This window comes from Peromyscus leucopus, chromosome 1 (genome assembly GCF_004664715.2).
Source record: "Peromyscus leucopus breed LL Stock chromosome 1, UCI_PerLeu_2.1, whole genome shotgun sequence".
NCBI classification, from domain to species: domain Eukaryota; kingdom Metazoa; phylum Chordata; class Mammalia; order Rodentia; family Cricetidae; genus Peromyscus; species Peromyscus leucopus.
In genome coordinates this window covers 126,817,940-126,833,221 of record NC_051063.1, presented here as the reverse complement: position 1 = coordinate 126,833,221, position 15,282 = coordinate 126,817,940, and the positions used below count along the sequence as shown (strand labels likewise).

The window sequence follows — 15,282 nt, the reverse complement described above, 5'->3', positions numbered from 1 at the left end:
CTGGCCATCAGTGTTTTATTTATATAGAGTGATATCCACAGCATAGGTTGTACATTTTTATGAAGTAGTTCTAATAACCAGATCTCAATGGCACAAAAATAGCACTTCACATTATAGTGTAAGGCTCAACAGGAACCACTTTGGGCGTATCTTTTCAGTCAGTTGTGCACAGCAGTGAAAAAGCACTAACAACTCCCCTTCAGGATCTAAAGGTGACCTGGGTAGTTTGGGACCAGCTCTCATTTCTAAAATTAACAGAACACAGAGTGGGGAGGAGGGTCTTCTCCTTGCTGTAACTCCCTTTCTGATAACTTGTTGTGTATCAGGATGACCTGTGGTTGGAGACAACCCTTTAATACTGCCTTGTATTTACAGAAAATAGAATCCTCCTAATACATTGCAGGAACCAGTTGTTCTTGTGTTCCTGATGACAAAAGAGATTTGTCATGGAGCAGAATGACATGACAGAGGAAAGCCCTTGGGAAGTTCTAGGAATTGTCTTACTTTCCCTATGTGGCCTTAGAGAGAATTCACCAACTCTGACTCTCTGTTTTCTCTCTTTAAACTGTAGAGCTTCGAACTAGAACAGAGCCTTTACTCGCAGCTCGTCTCCCAAGAATAGACTCCTTAAGGTACACTTGGTGGTATCCAAACACCCCAAAACAACAGGAGACAATTCAGACATAACTACAGTGCAGCCTCCACCCCTGATCTAGTAGCATCTGCCAGCATCTTGGAGCACATTCACAGAAGACGCTGTTTACTTGGTTGACCTTCAGTTTGTGTCTGAGTGGAGTCATTTACTGTGGATAACTCTGGGTCCCCTATTCTCATGAAACTAAGTTCATATGAGTTTTTGTGACTATCTCCTTTTCTCTGTTGTAAGAATAACATTAACTCTACTTTTCAACCTCTCTTGCTCACACATCACTTCCTGTTCAATGGTCCACTCACTTGGCACATGTCATTGGCAACAAACACACACTCAAGAGATTTATAGGTTGAAAAAGGTAATTTTTCACGTCCATTTTTAAGAATGTCTGTGCACAGTTCAGGAATCATATCTGCAAACTAACAAGGGCACTGTGACTCTAAATCTGCTCAGAGTGCTGGTCACTGTAGGAATCCCACAGACAATGGTTCTTAGGACATGGAATAGCTAGGCTTCTTTTCCCTTAGTGGCTTTGAAAATGTTTTATATAGTATACATCATTTCTTGATGTTTTAAAATAATTTTTCTAAGTGTTTATAAAATTTAAAAATTACTAATGGATGATGAAAGAAATAAACAAGTAGAAAATGAAGTCAAACTAATTTTGAGATCTATCTACCCATGTGTTGAAAACAACCTATCTTAGTAATTCGTTGACACCTGTGCTCATGCTCATGGCTTTGATTTGATATGATGATTTACACAGTGTACATGCAATTACATCGTAAACAGAAACCCAAGTAGCTAAATATATACTTTTGATCTAAATCACATTCTCTGTGTTTAAAGTAAATACCTCTAATTTTCATAATGTTCAGCAAAGTACACAGAACCGACCAAACACTGAGACAACAGAACAATCTTAAGAACTGGGGCCCATATACCAAGTCACAGTCACTGCCCCTGATTCTGTTCTCTCTGCCTATTGTTTCTTGTTTTAGATGACAAGAGTGTCGTGCTAGCTGGATGCTATCGACTGATCTGCATTTGACATTTACCTTATTTTTCTATGTCAGTACACAAGAATTTCATGAAAATGTTCCTAACAGTTGGTAACAGTTTCACAAGGTACTTACTTTGTTCCACAGAACACTCTAAACTCTTCACATGAATTAGTTCAGTTTTTACAACAACTTTGTTGGGTGGGTTCTATGATTAGTGATATTGCTACATAAAATGATCTGCATTTAAAATAAAATGAAGATAAACCATTGTCTAAGGTCTTCCTGTTACCTCACACTCCATGATGTTGAGACTGAAAAAACAACACCCTTCCTCTTGCTGTCATTGGAAAGCAGGTGTTACAACTGAAACTTCTGACTTGTTGTAATGTGTTGTCTCCTAATTCACACTTAGAGATTTATATAAAATGAAGGCTGTTTCTTATTCAATTCTGTGTAATATATAATAATTGCATGCATGTCTTGTTAAAAGACATACAGTTATAACTAATCTACTTGGTGAAATAACTCAGTTACTGAGTGACCGACAGAAAACTCATTTTGTGAAAATAAAAACATGACAGAAAATACGAAAATAATGAATGTTCATATGTTTTCTGTTTATATATGGACTTCTGTTCATATATTTTCTGTCTATATAAACTTCCTACAGAAGAAATCATAAATTTTAATACTACCCCTTTGATAGGATAACTTAAATAATTGAGCCCCATCTATTAAAGTGACTTTTATCAATCTTCTAACAGTTACTCAGAAACAGTTACACATATGATGTCAAAAGTCACACATGAGGAAATGTCACTTCACACCTCAGCAATCCCAGGTACCTTTTGCTTCCAAGTTGGAAGGTCAAGTTCATCTGAAAGGATTGCGTGGATTTTGCTTTGGCACAGTTGCACAGTCAATATATAAAGCTTTGAACTGTCATTGCCGTTGGTCACAGAGAAAATGTGATCTACAAAGGTTTCCCAAAAAATGGCACTTTAAAGAGTGCTACTGGAAATAGGTACTTAGGGCTGGAATTGCAGCCTCAGGAGCAAACACATTCTCTTTCACACAATCCCGTTAAAGACACTTCTGCGATCCATTTACACAAAATGTTACAATTCTTTAAAAGTGTGTGCATCAGAATCACTGTTTGAAGGACTTGGGTGGGGAAACTCATAGTACCTCACATCGTTTCACTGTAGTTAAAGTGAGACTCCTTCCTCTATCAAATGCATTTCCTTAAAAGTATCTTTGTGTATAAATGAGTTTGTTGGTGTCCTCTCTTCCTTGGGCATACGCTACAGCTTCATCCTGAGGTTAGAATAAGGCACAGAAGAGATGGGTGCCTTGTGCATTCACAGTGTACAGTGTCATCTGGAAACAGATTCCCACAGAAGCATGTGGTACAGCTGCTGATCAAGGGCCCAGAGGAGACCTCACAGGTGACTCCTACTGGGAGGACAATAACCAACCATCTGCTCAAAGTTGTTCCTGATGGGAAACCATCAGAAGTTGGTAGACCTTCACTCCTCCCCTGCTATTCCTTGCTCCTTCTCAAGTCACTTCAAAGGTCTCTTTCCAAAGGCATCAGGAACACAGCATAAAAGAACCAAGGTACAGCAGCTAATGCACAAGCCTCCTCCAGCACTCCATGATTCCTTTTCAGGAAGAACTTCTAAAGAACTGTTCTCTCCCCACCATTCTTTCAGTCCCTACACTTCTTTCTGAAGTGTAGGCATTGCCTTGGAATAGCAATTCAATCCTCCTGCACAACAAAACTATTTGAAAAGTACAACCATTCTATTCCAAAGCTCTTCAACCTTCTCATGCATTTGTGTTCTTTGACCACATGCATTTGTGCACACATTAAATGGATCTTTGTATTAGCTGCATTTTCAAACCATTAGCTTGACTATATTTTTGAATTTCTGTGTGCTTTCTAAACAACAGAGACAATATGCCAGGAAATTAACGTCGTTTTTTTTTTAAGGCTCCATGGGGCTAACTCAGAAAATGCTTGTCAGAATGAAGGTGAACATTCGTGTTTCTTTCATAACAAGTAAGTAAGTCTAAGCCAGGAGAGTTGATATTGTTCATGCTGATGGAATTATGGGATGTCTGTTTGATGTCTATAGGGTTAATAGTTGTAATGGTAAGGGGGAGAGCAAATAGAACAGACAGCTACCAATCCTTCCTATTTAAAAGGCTGAATTATCTGAGAATTGCCACTCTGGTAGCTAGAACACTACCATAAAGCACCTGTCTTTATCTAACCACAGCATCTGTTTCAAAGCAGTCATTCTTTTCCTCCCAGAAAGAGGTGAACACCAGGCCTATGGCAGAAAAGGCAAGCAGTTCTGAGGAGCTCTACTCAGAGAGACACACAGCAGGGCAAATGTACTTCCACATCAAGGGTTTCAACTCCACATTCCCCACACTTTAGAAGGAACTTTAGAGTCAACAAGTGGCAATTGTCACCCTCTGTGGATTTAGCCAACACAATGTAAGCATGTGAAATGCAATTGCTTCATATAAAGAACCACTAGGAAAGTTAGCTAACAGAAAAACCAGTCACAGGTGACCGTGGCTGAACCACACTGTGTAGCTCAACAATATAGCAGGTCCATCCTGACCAATGTGACAGTCTTGACAGAGCTTTGCAGTCTGGATTTTAACCTTTGTGTTTACCACATGACAATGAGGACTGTTGAATACTGGAAGGAGAATAGCTTTCTGTGAGAGTTCTCTAAAACCCATTCTCTTCTGGCAAGTGACACACTAATAGTGTCACATTCATTTTCAAATATGTTCACTATCAGAAGGTGACCTGGGGATCTAGTGCAACAAAATGGCCCAGAGCAATTATGTAAATGGATAACTAATTATAGAAACTCACTTTTCAATTCCATCTTGTATTTTTTTGTAAAATTTAAATATCAATACTGTAGAAGGTTCCTATCTAATTTCAACTAAGAATAACAATATTTTATAATAAATGTGTTGACCTTCAGTCTTAATGATATCTACAGAAATTAATACTTTCCTAGATAGGGAAGTTGGTGGCTACTGCATTAAGGACCTAGAACAAGCTTGGGGTGGAGACTATAGAGTTTGCTTACTCGAATGGCAGCTGCTTTAAAAAGCAAATGGACTATGGGAACTCAAGAGATGCTTAACTGTCTTTCAGACCACTGTAGGTTGGGTTTCCCTTGTTCCACCATTACTGTTTAATGAGTATGTTGCCTGGCATCTACTTAAGCACAAATTTTAGAAATGCCCCTTCTTCAAAAGAATGCACAAATGATTTTAAAGTAGAAGGCTGAGAGCAAATGGCAAGGACCCGAGGACTAACTGTACTAGTCTGTTGGCCCTTATCAGTGTTCAAAGGAGCTCATTATTTAGAGGAGTCTTATTAATAATGGGAAGCAAAGTGGATTTCTTTAAAAACCACGAGACTATTATAAATTGCAATGACAAGCAAATCTTTAGAAAAAAATAAAACTCAAGTTTTATTTCAGTCTTGTAAAGTCACTTGGATTGTGCTCAAGTAAAGACCATGTTTATCAATTTTTGGACCTAAATGGAGCAGTTTCTGCATGGAAAGGAAAGTTAGGTTATGCTGGCCTGAAAGAAACATGTACAAGAAACGGGAGCATGAATTCATCATGTTGCTTCTAAGAGCCTGTGAGCCTGCTTCATCCTTTCTCTCTGAATCTTGTACAGTTGTGTGTCTCTCCTTTATTTTTGGTAAGTTATACAATCAGATAGTGTCTCCATTCATTCGGATTTGAAAGAACCCACACCCTGTGTGTGTTATTTTATTTCACAGAGGCCAAGGGAAAGGGGCTGCTGCCAGTAGGGTGCTCAAGGCATGCAGAATAAATTCAGTCCCGGGCACTGAAACAGGCCACCCTTGTGCTGTGCTTGTGGGAGAAGAAAGCAAACCCATCACCAACTTTGAGACTCGATCCTCAGCAGCAGTCACAAAGCACTTCTCAGTCAGTGCGTTTGAAATCTCCACTAAAAATAGGTCCTCTGTACTGGGGCTGAAATTCTCATCTGCGGCCAGTGATGGAGCACAGTGCCCGATTGTTCCCAACTAGGTTCTTTTCTGCTTGGGTACTATCTTGTAACTTTAAACACGACCAAAGGAAGTCACCTGCCACTAAGCCCACTCAAACATCAGCCAGGCCATCGGAGGAGTTTGGAGACTACTGCGTAAGTCTCAGCACCTTCTGTGTTCTCTGGCTCCCTGGCCCTTGGAATTCACTCCACGGGGTACCGAGTTTCCTAATTACTAGCAGAGGTCTAATGCAAACATGCACTCTCAAGGAATATTCCCTTCTCTTCCCTACTTCCTCTTTACGATGTCCTACTTCAGCATGTTCCCTGTTCCTGACTACAGGGCTCCGGGGTGGGGGTGGGGGATGCCTTCATCTTGCTCTGAAGGGAAGCTCTTGATCCCTGAAGGGACGCAATCCTAAGACTTTCTCCAGGGGGGCTGGAGGAACTGTAGAAGGGCTCTGCTCTCTCCAAAGATTCTGAGCCTTAATCACTCAGCTAGCATCTAGATTAGGTGGGAGGTGCCTCTGCCCTGACCAGCGCAGCCTCCTGGCTTGGGGCCTCACGCTTCTGGACTCACCTGGTGCTGAAGACAAGTGCAGGCAGCAGGGGCAGCAGGTAGTGTGCCGCGTTGAATTTCATGTCGCCGCCTTCTGGGGTACTCCTTCACTCTCTCCTGGTCTTTTGCCTCTTCTGGTCTGGTCGGTCGCCGCTCAACGTCCTCCTCTCTTCCCAGGAAGCCCTCTCCAGAGACCCACAAACACACTGATAGAGGCTTTGTGAAGGCAAGGACCAGAGCGCGAGTATCTCAGGAGTGATGTCACCCGCGGGGCCCTGCCGGGATGGTCCAGCGCTGGGCTCAGCGCGCACAGGGCGGCCGTAGCCGCGGGAGGAGGAAAGGACCCGCGTCCAGGTCGCTGCCCTGGTAGCCAGCTGCACTTGGTCACTCCCGTGCGCACTGAAGCAGATCTCCTCTTCTCCGCTCCTACTGAAGACAGGAGGGGAGGGCGGTGGCAAGGACCAACCTCCTTCTCCAGTAATTGAGCTGGCGTGCTCCGCAGGGTGAGAGACAATTCGCTGGGAAGGACTCCAGACTCTTTAGGGTCCGGAGCAGACGTCTCTCACCAGCTTGCACTGCTTTTGCAGAAATGTTGCTTGGAGAGTAAGCTTAAAATACTGCTCTGATTAGATGCATAATGGCTTGCCTGCTGCGGATGGAGTGGAGCAGCAGCCAGTGCAGACCCAGATGAGGTTAGGAGGTCTCTATCATGGAAAGGGTCCTGAACCAACACGAAGTCCGCGGATCTTGGTTCTAGTGCGTCAGGGTCCTCTCTCTACTGGTCTCTGCGCCTGTCAGCTGCTCAAGAGTGTGCAGCTGGCTGCTGGAGTTCATCCACCTTCAAGGATCATTTTCCTGTGGGCAAACTCCTCAGCAGGACTTCAGAGACAATTGTCACTAACTCAATGGTAGGGGGAGGGGGCAGAGGACTCTAGATGCCACTGTGTTTTGTGAAGTTTCTAAACTTTGTATTCCAAGCATCCAACGATTAACAAGGTTTATTTAGGAATTTTAATCAGAAAAAAAAGGAAACAGCACAACTTTAATGCAATCTACCATTTTGCAAAATCCGTTTTAAAAGAGAGGCTGACTTCACATACAGAGATTTGAAACTCCAAGATCTTCACATCATAGGATCTCTCTCTCTCTCTCTCTCTCTCTCTCTCTCTCTCTCTCTCTCTCTCTCTCTCTCTCTGTCTCTCTCTCTCTGTGTGTGTGTGTGTGTGTGTATGTGTGTGTGTGCGTGTTAGAAGAAAATGGACATGACATTCCACTCAAGAACCAATGCACTAAAGTAGACACTACAGTTTTCTTACCTTAGATGAGAGGGAAAACAAGGATCACCAGTATCTTGACGGGACTTTTGTTTTCTAAACAAAAAGCTAGTTATCCTAAGTCTTAAGACAACCTTGCTGCTGCTGTGAATGCCACACCTGAAGTTGATCTACATTAAAGAATCAAGCTCATGCAAGACTCAAAGGATGAAGGGCAGCAGGTGCTGTCCCAACTGCTCAGCTATTAGACCATGTTCTGTTCAGCAAGCCGTTTATAAGGAAAATTTCAAAAGACAATCTGCTATAAACTCAGTATTGAAGAAGTATTTGATGATAAAATAATGCATTTATCCCCAGACTCTATAAAGGGTGGAAAAGCAGTGCATTTCCTTAGAATTTACCATTTTGTTCCAGTTTTCTTACCAATGAGGCTAAACTTAAAGGTGCACTTACTGAAGAACTTTGTTGTGAGAATCTCAAGTCATTAAAACAGGACTATTAATATTTTCGGTGAATGCCAACCCTTTTGGCAGTAGTAACATCTACAATAATTATAGCTATCGTCAGACACAAAGTAGCTCCCTCCTGAATTGTACTTTAGAAGGAAAAAAAAAAAAAGAAAAGAAAAGAAAACCACCACAACAACAATAGCTCTATGGAAATTTAAAGCTCAGATTTCAAGGGGGAAGGAGACCAGTGGATATTTGTTTTTTCCTGCTATGTAGCCTAGGTAATCCTCAAATTTGCAGCAATCCTCCTGTCTCTGCCTCTTGAGTTCTCTCCTCCTTATTTTTAAAAGTGACTATCTAAGGTGTGTATTAACAAGGGTATGCCACTTCATAATAATAACAAAAATGTGTATATCAAGAAATACCAGTCATTTGAAGGATGTAATTCCGCTTACACAACAAGTTTGCATTAACTATTTTAATGTCTCCACCACATGAACCCAGTGTGGTCATCCCCAGTGTTTGCCTCTTCTACAGTTGTGTGATTCAGAGTGGTCAAGTACCTGCCATCAGTCACTAGTAATTTCTACAAAGCAGTAGCTCTTCAAATTCTTTTGACATCACTCCATGATATATATGTTCTTGAGGAAAAATATTTTGTGGTACCATAATCTAACTCTCCAACATAAATTTTATTGCTTTACCACTAGACATGAAACATGAAACAACAAGGGGAAATTTTAGGATTATCCACTAGGGAAGTGAAGAGTCAGAATAATGCTTGGACTGGATCTCCAAGCCCTGCTGTACTCTTTATTGGACACCTATAAAAGTCTATTAAAGGGCATTAGAGCATCAAGGAGCCCTTGGCTGAAGGTGATCTTGAGATTTGGGGAACTCTTACAGGATTAGATGTTTAAAATCTACATTCAGCCAGATGGTGGTGGTGCATGCCTTTAATCCCAGTACTGGGGAGACAGGCAGGTAGATTTCAAGGCCAGCCTGGTCTATGAACTGAGTTCTAGAATAGTCAGGGCTACATAAAGAGTCCATGTCTCAACAAACCAAAAATAAAAAAAGAAGAAAAGAAAAGGAAAGGAAAGTATCTATATTCAAAAATAGACATCTCTTAGCAGATTTGCCCCCGACACGCCTCCTTGGGAAATCATAGATGAGTGAGCCTCATTTTCTTCAGAAAAAAAATTCAGCTCTAAAGTTGATTTTCTAGCTTCAGAGAGACAGTGTGATTTCTGAAGACACAGTGGTAAGAGCAGCTTCACTGAGACCAACTTCCTTTAGGAAAAATCTTCACACCATCTATGCCCAGGCCCAAAGAAAATGGCAATAAAGCCACATGGGCTGCACTTTCTATTAGGAGCTGAAATTGGGAAACCATGGGGCTCTTGTTTTGAATAGCTTTATTGAGATATAATTATGGCATGAGAAATCACTATAAATATGTGTATAATTCAGGGTTTTAAATATTTTTACTACAGATTAAAAATCAGCACCATTATAAAACTCTAGAACTTTTTTTTTTTTTTAAGCAGCCACAAAAGCAATCACAAACCCATTAGAATTCACTCACTGCTGCTCCCCTTATCTCTATCCCTGTTTTTGGGAAGTCATATCCCTATGTCTGTCTCTATGACTTCACAGAGCTCTTAACAATTCATATTGATCAGCACTGTTAAGTTTTATGGTTCAACATTTATTCACTCATGATATGGCTTGCATCAGTACTTCATTCCTTTCTTTGGCTGAACCATGTTCTGCTGCATAGACATACCACATTTGGTTTGTTAACTCATTAAGTGACGAACATTAATCTCTTTAAGCTGTCGTAAATGATTCTACCAAAATATATATATAAAGTTTTATTTGTAAACATAAATTTTATATTATATTGGGCATATAGCTGTGTGATCTGCCAATCCTATGCTTAATAATTTGAGAAACTGTCAAATTGCTTTCCAAAATACCAAAAGTAATACGTGAAGATGCCAATTTCTTTGCTTCCTTTTTGTTATTATAAATGGCCTAGGCATTGTGCCATAGTATCTCATGGTGACATAATTATCGGCAGTATGTATCATGTTGCATAGTAAATATCTTTCCATATGCTTAATGGTCATTCATACATATTTTGGGAGATAAAATTATTTATAATATATAATTATATTATTGGAGATCTACTTATTTATATTTTGGTTCATTGGTTTATTTGAGTTTTAAGAGTTCTGTATTTGCTTTGAGTTCCATCTCCCTGGGGACAAATGGTTTGCAAGTCTTTCCCAGTGAGTAGGTGGCTTTTTACCTTCCAGATAGTTTCATTTGGAGCACAAAGGTTCCTTGTGTGGCGTTTTTTTATCTTTTCTTTTGCTTGTTATATAGCCAAGGATGACCTTGAATTCCTGACCCTGCCTCTACCACCCAAATACTGTGATTACAGGTGTGTGCCTTCCTGCTTTGCTAGGTTCCTACTTTTGATGAAGTCAAGCTTATCTATTTTTATGTTACTTACGCTTTCAGTATTATATATGTTTATTTATTTATTTTGCTTTACAAAATTCAGTAACAGTCATATCTGTGCTTTTTCTGAGTATTATGATGTTTTAAGCTCTGAAAAGTAGGCTCATCTAGGTGTGGTGTCCTGGGCTCAAGAGACTGAGGTAGAGGGATAATAAGTTTGAGACCAGTGTGGAAAACAGTAGCATTTTGTCTCTGAACAAACTACAAAAGGGCTATGGTACAGCTCGGTTTAGAGTGCTGCCCAGGCATGTGTGAGGCCCAAGATTCATGCTTCACCCTGTATTTTAACCCTAATCCCTTTAGAGTCAACTTTTATAGGTTTTTAAGAGTGGGCAAGTTAATTTCGTGGTACACGGCTATTGGTCCAACATTCATTTGTTGAAAGGTCATTCTTTTTCCAGTTTAATTGCTGTGTTATTTCTTCTCTCTCACAATAGTAACATTATATTCCCTCAGTTTTAGATCAGATGCAAGGTCTCCACATTGTAAACTTAGCAGCCCCTTGCATTTCAGTTTTAACCTCCTTGTTTGAAATCCTGTGGTTTTGTTCCTGAATTGGACATGCTGCGTTTCGTGGTTTTTATTCTATACAGCATGGTTCTGAATCTGAACTTATCTTCAGCATGGAGTTCTTCACTGACCTTGTAAACGTATTTCCCAGCACACCTTGAGCTTAATCCAAAAACATAGAAACCTTTCATGACCCTTCATCTGTCACTGAATATTTTCTAATATTTCCTTAACTCAGTTCTCCTAAGTTCTAAACCTGAGATTCAGGCCTCCTTCTGCTTCTGTCTCTTGGGTAAGTGATCACCTTGTTATGCAGTTTTTATGCATATTCATTTATGCCACTCCTCTAGTCAACAGAGCTCTGTCCCTGGTTCTCCATCTCTTGATTCACAAACACAAACCTCTGACCTTCAAGGGGATTCTCGTTGCAGCTCACTCAGCTGAAGACATCTGAGTAGTCGTGAGGCCTCTCAGCCATTACCCTCAAATACTGAATTCCATGTATGAAACTTTTCTCTTCATTTTTGGTTCCATGCTATTTCATCCTAAAGAATGATTTCCCCTGATACATCTGTAGAATTCCTCATGATAATCTGTTTCTCTCTCTCTCTGTCTGTCTCTCTCTCTGTCTGTCTCTCTCTCTCTCTCTCCTCTCTTCTCTTCTCTTCTCTTCTCTTCTCTTCTCTTCTCTTTCCCTTTTTCTCTCTATAACTGAGGAGCAAAGATAATCATGTCATATCAAAGCCACACTTTCCCTCCAGATCTGCTCCTTACCCACTGACTGGTGAGATGTCCCTTCTAAAAGTCTCACAACATGTGGTGTTTTGACTTGATAGTGTATTTACAACACATTTTCCTGTTTATCACCAAACTACAGCATGTTGAGAATAGACATAGGAAACTTCTTAATTGTTCTAAGTATTAAGAGAGGTGATGGTATTATATAAAAATTATAACTTATATAAGTTTCTGTGAGCTAATTATTAATTTTCCACAGTTGAATACATAAATCTGGGAAAGGAGAGCTAAAAGAATTATTTACATGTTTTCCTGAGAACTTGTTTCCTGGTTTTGGCCTCACTGTTTTATCACTTCTAATTAAAACTATTGACAAGAAATTTTGTCTAATGAGACCAATTGTCTATTTGTAAAAAAAAAAGTCCAAATTGTCTGAAACCTGGTGTCTTTAAATTAGTCTCCAATGGCTTTACTCTGTTGAATTTCATCCTCCTCAATCTTTCTAGTTCACATGAATGATGCTGGAGCTCTTGAGTGACAGTACTGTGCAAGGAAACCTCTTTTGACCCATGCATGTGTCCCTAAGTCCAATCTTGCTAGCAGCACCATGGGCAAATTATTCTGTGAAGAAGTTCATAAGCTTGAAAACCTAGGCAAACATAATTAATGTCTTTAATTAGTTTTGGGGGGTGGAGGCTGGAGAGGGGGTCTTAATATGTAGACCAAGCTAGGTTCCATCTCCTGACAATACATCTGTCCTTCTGCTTCAGCCTCCAGAGTGCTAAATTTACAAGTACGGACCACATACCTGCTCTGAATTCTTGACATTACATTTACAATATTGGAAAACCTTTGTCCAAATGCAAGACGTGTGCTATAAATTTAAATCTCCTTTGGGCCAAAAGTCTCACAGAGAATCCTTCAGAACACATCACTTCCAATGAGGACGTTTTTGGGGAAATCTTTTGATAAGCATAGTATGAATGCTCTTTTTCAACAAGATTTTTTGAGTCATTTAGTAGTTAATTCTGAGTACTGTCACAGTTTTTAACATTTTGATTAAGAAATCTTTTTCTGCCCATTTTTTGAATAATTAAATTATGCCCACATTTATGAATCAATAATTTCTTGTTTCACAGGAATAAGTGTATTTTTTTTCACTTGTGTATTTTTCCAACTTGGTAATTAAATTTACAGCTCTCTCTATTCATATTCTTTGATGAATAAAACAAACAAAACACACACACACACAACACACACACACACACACACACACACACACACACACACACACACAGAGGCAGTGATGGCACACGCCTTTAATCCCAGCACTCAGGAGGCAGAGGCAGGTAGATCTCTGTGAGTTTGAGGTTAGCCTAGTCTACAAAGCAAGTTCTAGGACCACCAGGACTATTACACAGAGAAACCCTGTCTTGATAAACCAAACCTAACCAAACAAACAAATAAAACAACAGAACATTGCTAGAGTTTTCTACTCCTGCCTGGCCCACAGTCAGGACAAAGCTCTCTTACCCACCAGTCCCACAGCCGCTCAGACCCAACCAAGTAAACATACAGAGACTTATATTACTTATAAACTATATGGCCATGGCAGGCTTCTTGCTATCTAATTTTTTGTTTGTTTGTTTGTTCGTTTGTTTTTCGAGACAGGGTTTCTCTGTGTAGCTTTGCGCCTTTCCTGGCACTCACTTGGTAGCCCAGGCAGGCCTTGAACTCACAGAGATTCACCTGGCTCTGCCTCCCGAGTGCTGCTAATTCTTCTATCTTAAATTAACCCATGTCTATTAGTCTGTGAGTTGCCACATGACTTGTGGCTTACCGGTATCTTTTACATGTTGCTTGTCATGGTGGCGGCTGGCAGTGTCTCTGTGAATCAGCCTTTCACTTTCCAGAATTCTCCTCTCTCCTTGTCCCATCTATACTGCCTGCCTGGCTACTGGCCAATCAGTGTTTTATTTATTAACCAATCAGAGCAATACATTTAACATACAGAACGTCCCACAGCAACAGAACAAAAAATAAACAAATTTTAAAAAATCCCTTAAGGCTTGCTAATTGTACCTGACACTAGTCATAGGATTTGTCAAAGACAGCCTCCTAACTATATTCATATATAATTTCAATTAAAATTAATGATAATATTCATACTTCTGGGCATGAAAGAATAATTTATACCAGATTTTTCTCAACCTCTGTATAAAATTTTAAAAAATTGAGAAGATATATGAGATCACAATTTGTGGTTTCCAGGAAACAAGAATAATAAGATCACAGAAAAGCCATCTATACCCCATTTTTAGTTCCCAGTGAACCTTATAGCCACCATGGCTTAGCAAGGGAGCAGGGAATAATAGTGTCTCTTACCAAGGAGCTGAAAGTCAGATCATTACCTGTGGAATGCACACAGTATGGGGAAAGATGACTGTAAGTACCAACTTCACAGAAAATACCTGAGGGCCTGCCTGGCATTCATGGTAGGTCTCTGGCCAAAGACCATGCTGTGTGAGCAGAGGACTGGGCTCTGCAGGCTTAGCTAGGCTAGCCTGCAGCTGCAGCAAACCTGAGACAGAGTCAGATTAACAGAGCTCTCACAATGCCAGGAGATGAACTGAGATTCTCTCCCACCTATAGGTAGAGACATTTAAGAACTGGTGTGAACACTTCAAGAAAGACTGTTTCAGAACAAAAAGCACTCCTAGCGTAAAGAACTATCAGGGAACTAAGGATATCACTGATAGAAGAGTCACAAAAACAATGTAAAAAGAAAAAAAAGGTATGTCTGACAGTAACACCAAGAGACCCACCAACAGAAGAAAATTTAACCTTTACTAAAGAATGCTGTCAGGACACAGAATCTCTGTGATATGTCCACTCAGTGTCAAACATGCAGGGGAACTGTGGGAGACATGGAGAGAATGAGATATACTCATAAAGAAGAGCCAATAACAGTGAACAAAATGCAAAGCACTAGACTTGGAATGAGCAGGGTAAGAATATAGTGCAGAGAATGATACTACAACAAAAACATACAGAAACTTTAGAACCAGAATAGACAATAAAGGGCAATAAAATGTATCTTAATGGTGAAGAGGGAATGGTGAGGGGTCTGGGGAAATATACATGAAAAAGCTTATTCAAATATAGGTGGAAATGTTTAAATGTTTAGACTGAATTGAGGAAATGTGTTAAATTAATAAATACAAATTTGTAAATCTGGGAAATTATTACAACACAGAAATTATTTGAGAAACTTTGAGCAAATTATTAGCATATTAAAAGAAAATCAAAACAAAGAATTGCATTTTGGAGACATTTTACCAGATTTGAGCAGGATTATTTATGGTGGGCCACAAGAATATATTCTAGAGATTCAGCTGTGTATTAAAGCTATATTTTGACCAGCCAAGGGTCTGTTAAAAGGCAAGCCATTCATTATGAATATTTGGTGTTATCCAGCTCTTAGTATTTCAGCTGT

At 39.9% G+C, this 15,282-nt stretch overlaps 1 protein-coding gene across 4 annotated transcripts in view; it reads right to left on the bottom strand.

Annotated features, from left to right (window-relative positions):
• Luzp2 (leucine zipper protein 2) overlaps positions 1–7,105 on the bottom strand; it is a 352,103-nt gene extending 344,998 nt beyond the window's left edge. The window contains exon 1 of one of the 4 annotated variants that reach the window (XM_028892603.2): positions 6,305–7,105. In XM_028892603.2, coding sequence (XP_028748436.1) covers positions 6,305–6,366 — 62 coding nt within the window. In that variant the 5' untranslated portion in view covers positions 6,367–7,105. The remainder of the gene's footprint in view (positions 1–6,304) is intronic. The other 3 variants (XM_028892602.2, XM_028892601.2, XM_028892604.2) reach the window with 3 other exon arrangements.
• Positions 7,106–15,282: the final 8,177 nt, after the last annotated feature.